Source organism: Polistes fuscatus, unplaced genomic scaffold (genome assembly GCF_010416935.1).
Source record: "Polistes fuscatus isolate 324 unplaced genomic scaffold, CU_Pfus_HIC Scaffold2, whole genome shotgun sequence".
Taxonomy (NCBI): Eukaryota; Metazoa; Arthropoda; class Insecta; order Hymenoptera; family Vespidae; genus Polistes; species Polistes fuscatus.
In genome coordinates, this window is record NW_025113096.1 from 8,767,511 (window position 1) to 8,779,834 (window position 12,324).

The window sequence follows — 12,324 nt, forward strand, 5'->3', positions numbered from 1 at the left end:
CCAGAAGGAGCAGGATCATATATAGAACTTGAAGAGGTAATTATATTATAACACAATGTTGTTTATAACATTTAAAATATTATTTATAGTTTATTACATATTCATGATGAATATAAAAAATTGTCATAAAAGATTAATTATATGATGATATGCAATTACTTTTTGTTACACACATATTTTATTTTATTAAATTATAACATTTTAAGGTTGGTGGTAGCCGTTTATTAGTAGACCTTACAACCAGCGAGAAGGCGGTACATGCAGATTTTTTCAATGGTATGAACATGAAGTATTTTTAAACCAGTCTAATATTTTCTTGTAACAAATTTAATTTTAATTTATAAATTTATTATCATTTCAGAATTCGATGACCTTTTTGATGATGATGATTTAGATTAAAGTATTTTCAAAGTTACCTATTTAGTATACACAGTAGATAAAAAATTTAATGTTATAAAACTTAGTTATTGGTTAATATCACCTGTTTCTTCAAGTCAATTTTGTATTGACAATGAAGAATATATTCTTGCAAGTGTTATAAGAGTACTGTTATTTTGATATAATAAACATTAAGTTCATATATTTTCATTTTTGATTCAAAGATTATAGCTTTAACAAACTATATAACAACTTTGTCATAAAACTAATCATATTTTGTATCTTGTAACTAATGATATATATATATGTATAGAATTGTTTTCTTTTTTCAATCTTATTTCTGATAGAATAATTATAAAGTCTAAATTATAAATTATTAATAAACTTCTATATATTTAGAAACCTTTCATTTGCACCAGATTCCAATTATATATTACAATTAATTATTTCAATGTTTCATTGCTTCAAGTTACTTGGACAGGTAACCTTATGAATAAACATTTATACTAAAAATTAATAAAAAAATAGAACAATAGCATTATGACAATTTATTTATACTTCAAAATCGAATCAGACGTATTCGCATTTAGCATACTGAACTTCACCGCGTGTCACTGATAATAATTATTATAAACGTGCCATAAGAAAATGAGTACTGGTCTTAATATTTTATACACATATTAATGTAGGTATAAGGCTAAGATTATAATTTATTATACATAAGTGCTAGTCATATAAATCTGTAAATCAATGCACAGTCAATGGTTTGTTTGACATTACATATGTTTTCAAAATTAGAATCACATCTTGTGCATTGAACTGGTTTCCTAATATGAAAAGAGCCTTGCTGATATATTTAGGCAAAGTAATTATTTATTACTTGTTTTCATTTGCCTCCAATCGATGTATTTTCCTCTTGACCATTCTCATTTACTTTATCAGATTATATGTATCGATGATAGTAAGGATTAATAAAAAATCCTTGATTACTATTATACATTTACATAATCTTGATCGACATAGTAAAGACGGTGGTGATTGGGGCGGTAACGATGATGTCAGTGGTGATATTGATAATGATCACGTTGACACCACTGATGAAAATAGTGCATATCCTGAAATTATAATTATCTATATCTATAAATTAAACGTAATTGAGTATATTTCTGATGAGATATATACATTCTTTCAAAATCATTAACAATGATTCATTTTTAGTAGAACTTAATATTTTTCATATATAAATAAAATTGTAGATGAAAATGAAATTTAAGATAATTAGCTTATTTGTAATAAATATTGACTCATTGTAGTATACTAATTTAGATTAAAATATTTAAAGTTATTTACATAACGTAACGAACCCTGAGTCCAGCCTTGGGAAGTTTGATCCAGGTGCTAGTTAACTTCTAGATCACTATCAGCTTGATCATCCTGATCGCTCTCTTCTTCATCATCTTCTTCTTCAGAATAATATTGAGATGGCGGTGAAAGAGCATCTTCAGATAACGAAGTATGCGATGAAGATGGGGGTCTAGAACCTTCTAATTTAACTTCTAAGTCTTCCATAGAAGTACTAGGACCAGGTATTGTGACTGGGATGAATTGTTCCAGATCACCTGATGCTAATTCTAAAATAATAAATTTCCTGTAATGTTGAACAAATCCACTTATATATTATATCACTTTGAAATACATACGTTCCACATATTTTGCAAGCGATTTAGGAACCATCGATTTTGCAGTCTGTAAATTCTCCTCGGAGCAGTTACCTCTTTCTAGACCTAAAAATAAGAATTTATGTTACTAGTTATAAATATTTATAAATAATATAACATAACATATATGATTATTAAATTTTTTGTAATTACCAAAGGCCAAACCCATTTGTTTTAAAACTTCAATGTCATCATGAATTTCAAACTTATCATTAAAATTAAACAGGTACTCAGTTCTGTAACACCGAAATATGAACATACAGTTAGAGACTAAAAATATTGTACAGCAGTAATAATATTTCCATAATTCTGTACAATCTCTGAGTTTAAAAATATTATATAAATAATTTATAGTAAGTAAAATATACTTGTCGTTTGAAATGCTGCAATCTAAGATAGTCTTTTTGCTGGTATTAACTATAAGGAATGGCAGCTGTATGGCAGAATTAGGTTTTGGTGGTCCATGAAGACTTTCATTTAAACGATTACGTTCTACCAAATTCTTGAACGAAATGTGTGAAAGAATAAGTTGATGAAGTTGTTGTGTCTTTGCTTTAATTACTTCAATTTTCTTTTTCTTATCTTTTTCTAGTGCTAAACATTCTTGTAATGAATTAGTTGGTAAACCTAACCACCGAATTTCTTTCTTTTCTTTGGAAATAATATTCATTGCCATTAATACATTTAAAGCATCATATACACGTCTCCTTATATTTTTTTGATCATATTGCTGAAACAGAAGTAAAATTATAATTTTATTATTAAACAAGGTAATTAATATAATAATGATTATATGTAATATATATATATATACAAATTTACCTGATCTGTTAATGAATTTATATGCGCAGGATTAGTAAATTCTCCAACTAATTCATCTGCCACTTCATTATACGACGTGGTGCCTTTTTTTTTTACTTTTTCACATACTTTCATCGAAAAATGACGTAGACCTTTCCCTACCTTTTCTGTTTTCCTTCTTTTACTAAAAACATAATTAACAAATAGTATTATTTTTTTCAATACAATGTACAATGAAATTTTTTTAGATAAGAATATGAATGAAAGTAATACAGTACTCAGGCACAAAATCACTTTCTGTATCTTGTCGTTTTCTAGAACCACTGTGATCCAATATTGGACTAATAAATGTTTTCCCCGATACATCCTTAACAAGCTGTTGATTACTACTTTGCTGTTGCTGGGATACTATTGCCTGTTTAATATCACTCTGAAACAAAATTATACAGAAGTGCAATTACTATAGCAAATTCTAATAATATTCAAAAGATGCTTATACTATATGAATAGACAATTCTTAGAGAATATTCCAAGATATCTCCAGAGAAATAAAAAAGAGAATTAAAAAATAGACTTATAAATGTAAGGATACTTTGGAATATTGTTTACCATTTGAGCAGATGTTAATTGTATTGTTTTTGTTACTACAGGTTCTCCAGGTTTAGTAGTACTTAATTTTGTATTTTGCAAAGGTATTGTCACCAATCCTACAAAAAATAATATAAGTTAGATATGAAAATTAAATAATCATTCATTGAATGATGAATTAAACTTGCTCACTCTGACCAGGGGTTGAAGAACTTTGTAGGCTAATAGTTCTGAGGACTTGTGCATTTGGTGACAGAACCTAAGAAAAAAATAAATAAATAAAAATATTATGTGCAATAATAAATATATTCTTTTCATTCCGAATGGAAACAAAATGTTAGCGTAACGTTATTAACATAAAATGTATATCACTTATTATTTCATCAACATACCTGTGATTCTTGAGTTGGTGTTTTAAAAACTTTAAAACTACCAGTATTTGTCGTGTTAATAATACCACTTAATGATTTATTAGGTGTACTTTGTACAACCTTTATCACCTGTGGATGACCTGTAAGAGTTTTTAGTATTACAACACTTTTTCCATTTTATTAATATATTTATATTGTAGATATTTTCATAAGGATTCATTTACACACACACACACACACACACAAAGTTAATCAATCATTGATAAAATAAGGAGGAGCAAGTAATGTATAATCTTAAATTTTATCTTTGAAATTATGTTCTATGAAATATACTTTAACTTGTTTTTTAAATGAATAATGTGTACTTGGTTCTATAGTTATTTTAGTAATAATATTAAATGAGTCAGATGAACCAAAATTTCCTAGTAAAAATAATAAAGATCATTTAATAAAAATATATATATATATATATAAATATTCAACTTATTTAATATAAAGAACATCAAATTATGGTGATGCAAAAATTTAATTTGTATAAATCTAGTGAACACATACATATACACACATAACTAAAACTATGTATACGAACAAACATGTAAAAAAAAGTAATAGAATTTAAATATTTTTGTTTATAATAATACTAATTCGCTTATACTTTATTACGTTAAATATTATTTATAATCAAATAAAATCTGTAAATTTGATAAAATTAATTTTCCTTTTATGAAAGAAGATTATATATAATGTTTAATAAAAATTAACTTAAAGGAACAATTTGATTTGGCGTTTCTTATTAATACCAAGTTGGAAAGATGAAATTGTTATTTCGATAATTATTTATTTAATTGTTTTATTTACCTTTCTATGAAAAAGGAATATATTCACATAAAAAGCATTTACACAATTTCTTGAGGACTTATATATGCTTTATTGTTTGCAAGGAAGAAATGAATATACAGACTAGTAAGTCTAAAATAGCTTTTACGCTTGTATATACATTTACCACTGATTATTTTTTTACTGTATATATTTTCATAATATATATAACATATATTACAAGGAAAGCTAGGCTTAACGTTTATTTAAAGAAATAAATTTTGAATTTTATTAAAATACAAGAAAAAGTAAGGGAATGTACAATCTTACAATGTGCATTAAAGAAAAGAAAGACAAAAAAATAGTCAATATGACTCAGATATAAACATACGTTATAGAAAGATTTAAAATTATTAAAAGTGCACGTTGATCAAGAATTATGAATATTTTCCAATGTTAAAAACTAGTGCAACGTGTTGTGTAGTGTATCGAAAAACACATGCCGACTGTCGGCGCATTCTTAGATAACTTACCATTGGCGTCATGTATTAAGAAATTCATCGTTTTATTTTGTTGTGTCATCTCTATAATTATTGCGTTCGTTCGACGTCGGAAACGATCCCACAGATCGCCCAAATACTAAGCCAAAATAAAAAGATCATAGGTACACTTGCAGGCTTAGCTTGCCGTATCACCAAAATGGCGACACTTGTGACACAAATCTTAGAATGCTATCGAGGATAAATTGAATCCTACGCACGAAATATTATAGTTGGCTGATTGTTGTATATTATAAATTATCCATCCTTTTTAATCTTCTACTCCTGCATAATAAAGTAATTGGAAGTTGCAGACTCGCATGCACATAGGATCACGGACGTCAGACGAGCTTGGCTTGGCGGCAGGACAATGTTAAACAGCTGATTGGTTCTCGATGATCACATGGTTCACCTACCCCCTCCAAACTACTTTACAAGAGCACATGCAACCGCGCCGAAAAGCGCCCCATCGATGTAATGCGCGCACGTAGTCACATCTTATGAACATTAATGAGCTGAGATAAAAAAACCTTTAATAGGATAATAAATACAAATTTATTTTAGTATTAATTAATCAGAATTCATATTTTTATCCCTTTATTTGAATATTACATTAGTCGATAAACAAACATTATTTCGGATGATTATTTACAATAAAATACCTATTTAAATATAATTACACATTTTATAATGCTTCCTTCACAGGTTTTCTATTCTAACAACTATACAATGTTGACTATATGACTACACTAATCATTGAACAGTTAAAAATATCACTGCAATGAACGTATATATATTAAGCAGTATTAAGTAACTATAAAATTTTTGAACAAAATCAAGTCGAGAACATATGTGTCTTATTTTAGTTATCAAAAAGTCATCGTCTTCACTTTATCTACGCAATTATCTGAAGATAGTGTAAAAATAGATGAAATAAATTGTACTTTAATATTTGCATTCAGTCTGTTCTGTTTGTTGTCTTTTACAAAACTTTCACTCAGGAATCCTCTTAACACTTGGCCAACCTATCGGAAGATCTCCCCACTTTAAAGTAAATTTATGTCCGACCGATCGGGAGATCCCATGTTGATCTTAGTTATTTTGTTCGAGCGTGGTTGAACCCATACAGTTCGTTGAGGTGCGCGTGGTTGGTTAAATGTTAATATACATATTTTTGTAAATTAATATATTCTACATAATAATAATCATATCATAGTTATAGTCACCTGCGATAAAGTTCTACTTCAGAAGCCTGCACGAAATTACACGTGCTATTTTTTTTTACGCAAAGTTAATTTTATTCTAAGCCACTTCCCGCTCTCTGTGTCTAGGGTTATTTCCTAGGGACTTTACTCTGGAACCAAAGTTCCCTATACATCTTACAGTTTTCGCGCTAAAACTTATTAATTCTGTATGTATACATGGAAAACAGTGTTAATGCATTATCGTAAATCAGTTTAAGGAAAGTTTGAACTTTGCAAAGTATACGAATCATTCAGTCCGTTAAAGCAGAAGAGAAATATATGTTTTTTTAACTATATTTGAATTAAGTACAATGTCACAGCCATCAGTAACGGCATATTTTAATACACGTAAACGACAGGCTAATGAAGATATACTTAGTAAATCGAAAGTTTTATTGTTGGATCAAGAGCATATGAAAATGACTGAAGAAAGTGAAATGAAAGTGAAAACGCAAAATTCTCAATCATTAAAACTTGTGTCTGAAAAAAAAGAAGAAATTATGGTAATGAGCCCCAAAATTATATTGATTTCAGGAATAAATAATTTAAATAATTTTACTTCTTCTAAAGTAAATTCTGTTATAAATCCTACTAAAATTGATACTAAATTATCTATACAGAAAACAAATAAAGCTTCTACACGTTCACGCTCAGCTCAAGTATGTAAATTAAATCAGGATAGGCAAACAGATATCCGCGAGAGTTTTCTCAAAAAAAGTAATGATGCTGATATTAAAAAAGAAAGTGTTAAAAAAGTATTATTTGAAAAGAAAGGTACTTTGAGTCCAAAGAAGCAACCTTTGATGCCAAAGAAGAATATAGCCGAAGATAAACAGACTGCAGTGAATGAACAAAATGAGTCTACCTCTGTTATATTTACTACACCTAAAAAGAAGTTGACTAGAAATGACTCCATTAGAAAAGATTTGGATTTGAATGAAATTAAAGATAGAATTAATAAATCTGGCAGACTAGCAAAATTAAAAGCTTCCATTGATCGCATTACAAAATGTGATCAACGTTTAAATGAAGTTCAAAAACGAAATGATTTGAATAAACCTCAAATACAGAAATTTGAACAAATTCAACTTGAAATACCAGTCAGGTAAATACATTTTCATAATATTTAAAATCTTTTCTTCAGATTTTATATTCAGTTTTATTTTTTGTAACAGCCCTCAAAAGAACTTAAAATCACCATGCAAGGCATTAATGAGTCCAAAGAAAGAATTGTTAGCTCAAACAAGTCCACAACGTCGTATTTTATTTGAACCTAAGGAATCTATTAGCCCAGTAAAGAGTAAACCTGATAAAACTGAAGCTTATCAAAAATATTTATCTCTTGCCGAAAGTGATAAACCAAGATTACAATTACCATATAACTACAGATTGTTAGCAGAGATTTTTAGATACATTGATACGGTACATGAAGAATATCATTTATTGCATTTTTATTGTACTACATTAATTTATACGTAAAATAATATTTCATATTCTTAATATTTTTAGGTTTCAGCTATGCTATTTAATCGTAAAGAATTAATAACATTTAAAAAATTGAAGCCAGCTGTTCAAGAACTTTTGCGACGCAATGTTACATTAGAACATTTAGCACAAATAAAGACTATTTATCCTGATGCTTATAACTTTCATCAAGAAAAAGTTAAATCATTTGGTTCAACATCTAAACAAGATAAATATGAATTAATTTTAACACCAAATCTACAAGTAAAAAATGATTCGAATGAACGGAATGGGGACAATGTCTTGCAGACAGCAACTGACGTAAGCATGAGTCCAGCTATATTACTACAAAGAAAAAGGAAATTTTATGAAATTTTGTTAGGTAATTTCAACTATTTTGCTTACTTTGAATTTTAATAAATTAATATCATACTATTACAATATTGATTTATATATTGCAGATAAAGTTAAAGCAGAACATGAGCAATTCTTGCTAAAATTAGATAAACCAATGGTCATTCCTAAAGAGAAAATTATACGTTGGCATCCTGAGTTTAATGTCGATGGTTGCAAGCCTATTGAGCAATCTGCATTGCCGCAACCACCTAATGTGGAAAAAGCCACTTCTGCTAAACATGTTTTGGGTAAGATGATATTAACAATGATTTCATTATGTAAACAGTGCACACGTGTATGCGTAATAATATATTGATATGAAACAATTTTAAAATGAAAAAAAGAAACAAGCAAAAGAATTTTCAATTATACTTGCATGTTGATCTCAATATTACAAAGCTTAATTAATATTTCACAAAAATTATTAAACAAAAAATCCTTTAATTGGTTTATAAGAATATGTATATAGATTCTTAAGTAATATTTTTTAATACATATATTTCTTTTTTATAGAAAAAGCGAAGTCCTTATTCCATTGTAATACTCGTATGGAGAAAGCTTTGCAAAGATTGGCTGAAGCAAAAATGACATCAAAGTCTGTATCTACGGATATATCTTCTACAGAAAAACCTAATGACGATACTATAGAACAAGTTAATATTACTATCGTTGATTCCCCATCAGTTACACCAACTATAGAGAAGAGCTATCTTGCTACGGCATTTAAAGGCATTCCAAATTCTCTTCTTGAAAAGGTACAATCTTTTCATTGTTCTTTTTTTATTTAATTTATTTTCATTTTTATTTATTGTGAAATTTATGATTTGATGATGTCAGGTACGTGCAAAACAAGCTGCCAAAGCATTAGAGACGATGACTCGCACTCCAGATCTAGATAAAGAGGCGACTCTATATTCTAGATTACCAGAATTAGCTAAGATTCTTCGCAGTATTTTTGTAGCTGAAAAGAAAGGAGTTTTACCTTTAGAACATGTACTGGCGAAATTAGACAATTCGTTTAGAACTAAACTTACTGGCGCTGAATTGGAGGAACATGTGCGGAAATTATGCAAATTGTTGCCTACTTGGGCTAGTATACATAATGTACGAAAAACAGATTACTTGAAGCTTGCAAAAGATGTTGATTTAATTAAAGTAACTAAAATGTTGGAAATTGTGGCTAACCATAAAGTTAAGAAATCGTGATGCCAATAGAATCAAGCAAGTAATTTTTTTTTTGTATCAAGTAATTTTTTTAAGTTTACTGTAGCAAGTAATTTATTATTTATTCGTATATTCAATTTTCTGCAATGTCATATTTACGTAATCTTTTTTCTAATACATTATTTATACGGGTATAGTAATAATGAATTAGTATCTCAGAATTGATATCTTTCATGTGCTTATACCACGCCTAACAAAATTATAAATTTTAATAATACATGTGTCATAAATAAAAATGATATATAAACATGAAGTCTTTTAATCCCGTTGTGTATGGATGTGTTGTGTTTGCAACATTGTAGTCATCATATTATTTTTTTCATAAAAGCTACACATTAGCAAAAATTATGAGATTTATGTTACATTATCAATATATATAGTGAAAAATATTTGGATATTTTAATTTTATTATCAAATACTTCAAAAAAGTCATTTATTTATATAAAAAATACAAAATTAAATTACTAAAAAAATATTAAGTTAAAAAAAAGAACCTTACTTTTCGTAGATTATGATTACATATTTATTTACAATGTTTATTTTATGTAACAGCACATAATATATAACATTAGGTCATCAGTTATAACTACAAATAGCGTACGACTAGATTAAAGGATCAAGAAGTAAAGTTACAACATCAAATCTAAATTTAGATCCAATTTATACATGCTTAGTACATTTATGACATTTAATGACATTATGATTGTAATAAAAATAGTTATAATTTCATTAACTTTGAGAACTTTCATAATTCTGTCAAAGTTTGAATAGTAGTATAATAATAATGGTTATATTATCCAGATTATGATTTACAAAAAATAACAGATTTATATTTTACAACAGATTCTATTTTTATAGCATGCTTTTTGTAACATGAAAATTTAATAAAATATTTAAAATATCTATGTTAGAGAAACAGGAAATTTACAATTTAAGAATCTTATTATTTTCATAAAATCATAAGTTTATTTTATAACAATATGCCAATTGAACTTTATAAACTTTTTATTTCAAAATTCATTGTTCGTTTTATCAAAAATGTATAAACGAATCTGAATGACTTACGATGAATCATAATAGGCACATTACATGGAAATTTTTATCAGTAAAGGCACTGCCATGTTTTGCACTAAAGGACTAATACAATGGTGCATTTGTAATTATTCATTATATGAATACATAAACATATATATATTTATAGCACATATCTATCTATTTATATTCAATTCTGCCAAGCAGTCTACAAGGAATGTTGTACTTCTATAATGCAGTCCTCCAAAATAATAAAGATATTATTTGAAATTATTGCCTTATGTCTAGATTTATTTATACAACTGAACTTTGGCAATTTATAACTATTTCAGTTTTATACTTTATATCATAATATCATATATTTGATTTATTTATTCCTCATTAGGAACCAAAGTATATGTATCATATCATATTAAGTTACGTTTTTCAACTATTAAGTTTTGATCGTGTACCATAAATAGCTGGCAACTTTAGTATATCATTAAAAGTTTCTTTTTTATAATAATACCTAATAACTTGGTAAAATATTATTCTATAATATTTATAATAAAAATAAATCAAGAGATACACTAATGTAAGTCTATTTCTGTGCATGCTAATCACATTAGTAATTTCAGCATATGTGGGAAAGTAATGCATTACTCAAGGAATTTTATGAATGCTTTTTCTACACGTATTATATGCCAAGTTTAGCAACATATTAGACTATTTATACATTTCATAGTAATATTGTTCATAAAAATAACACATGATTCTCGATACGTAAAAATAAATGCAAAAGTAGATTACATACAAAATTTACGTGTGTGATAAATGCACATAACAACAAAAATCTTCCTCTTTCTATTTTTTAAGTGGTCTCACATAAATATATTTTATTTCAGGATATGTACTAGTATATGTATGATATAAAATATTCTAATTTAAATAATATTTTTGCAAATGAAACACAAATTATTTAATAAAGTTAAATAAATTTTAATTTGCACATAAAAAAACATAGAACAAAGGATGACAATTAGAGCGATATTATTAAAAATTACAGTGACTTTGCATATTCTATTTAAAAAATCTAAAATATCAGTATGCGGTAAAAATATAAGAATTGTATAGACATATAAAAAGAAATATTTAGCATAATAAACTGATATATGTTTTTTGTATACCTAGGTGCAGAGTATTATTTTAATATTTACACATATTTTTAAATGATACTATTTGATGTATAAAACAGTTAAATTTTTCTGTTTAGTAGATTAATAACAAATCAAAGAAGTGAAGGTAGTTTTGAAAAAAAATAGTTAATTATTATTTATTATTTCAAACGAAACAATTAAAAATTTAATTACAAGAAACTTTCGTTTCTTCGTATATTATAATCTTTAGTGAAATTATAAGTAGGGTAAACATTTAGTGAAATATATGGTTTTTCGATTTATATACAGATGTATTTGATGTACATCTACTTTTGCATTTACATTTTATTGTAAATAAAATTATCTGTACCTAGGTATTTCAATAACAAAAGTATATATTTTTAAAGTAAGCTATCTATATAATATAAAACTTGTTACTTAATACAAACTTGTAAAAAAGAGTATTATAATCTACAATTAAATTCTATTAAGTGTCATGATAATAAAAAGCCATAAATTTCAATAAAATTATAAGTTCATTATAATGTAAGATACATTTTTCTATCTCGTTTCATATGAAATATGAAATTCTTATATTTTATTTAATATCTTTTTTA

At 26.7% G+C, this 12,324-nt stretch overlaps 2 protein-coding genes across 6 annotated transcripts; one reads left to right on the forward strand and one right to left on the reverse strand.

The window, feature by feature from the left end:
* Positions 1-911: 911 nt before the first annotated feature.
* Positions 912-5,595, reverse strand: LOC122517020 (transcription factor Dp-1). Of its 4 annotated transcripts, XM_043635311.1 has the most exons (12): positions 5,433-5,595; positions 5,206-5,311; positions 3,878-3,996; positions 3,678-3,744; positions 3,507-3,604; positions 3,176-3,327; positions 2,919-3,081; positions 2,465-2,826; positions 2,250-2,332; positions 2,079-2,162; positions 1,743-2,009; positions 912-1,493 (listed from the first exon to the last, which is right to left on the reverse strand). In XM_043635311.1, the coding sequence occupies exons 2-11, from the start codon at positions 5,252-5,254 to the stop codon at positions 1,777-1,779; spliced, it is 1,410 nt and encodes a 469-aa protein (XP_043491246.1). In that variant the 5' UTR covers positions 5,255-5,311; positions 5,433-5,595; the 3' UTR covers positions 912-1,493; positions 1,743-1,776. The 4 variants fall into 4 exon arrangements, with proteins under 4 accessions (XP_043491246.1, XP_043491247.1, XP_043491243.1 ...); XM_043635312.1 differs by having other exon boundaries at positions 3,684-3,744; positions 5,206-5,595; XM_043635308.1 differs by having other exon boundaries at positions 5,206-5,595.
* Positions 5,596-6,584: 989 nt separating this feature from the next.
* Positions 6,585-9,786, forward strand: LOC122516536 (DNA replication factor Cdt1). Of its 2 annotated transcripts, XM_043634419.1 has the most exons (7): positions 6,585-6,958; positions 7,076-7,560; positions 7,631-7,877; positions 7,965-8,301; positions 8,381-8,563; positions 8,829-9,070; positions 9,153-9,786. In XM_043634419.1, the coding sequence occupies exons 1-7, from the start codon at positions 6,767-6,769 to the stop codon at positions 9,519-9,521; spliced, it is 2,055 nt and encodes a 684-aa protein (XP_043490354.1). In that variant the 5' UTR covers positions 6,585-6,766; the 3' UTR covers positions 9,522-9,786. The 2 variants fall into 2 exon arrangements, with proteins under 2 accessions (XP_043490354.1, XP_043490352.1); XM_043634417.1 differs by having other exon boundaries at positions 6,585-7,560.
* Positions 9,787-12,324: the final 2,538 nt, after the last annotated feature.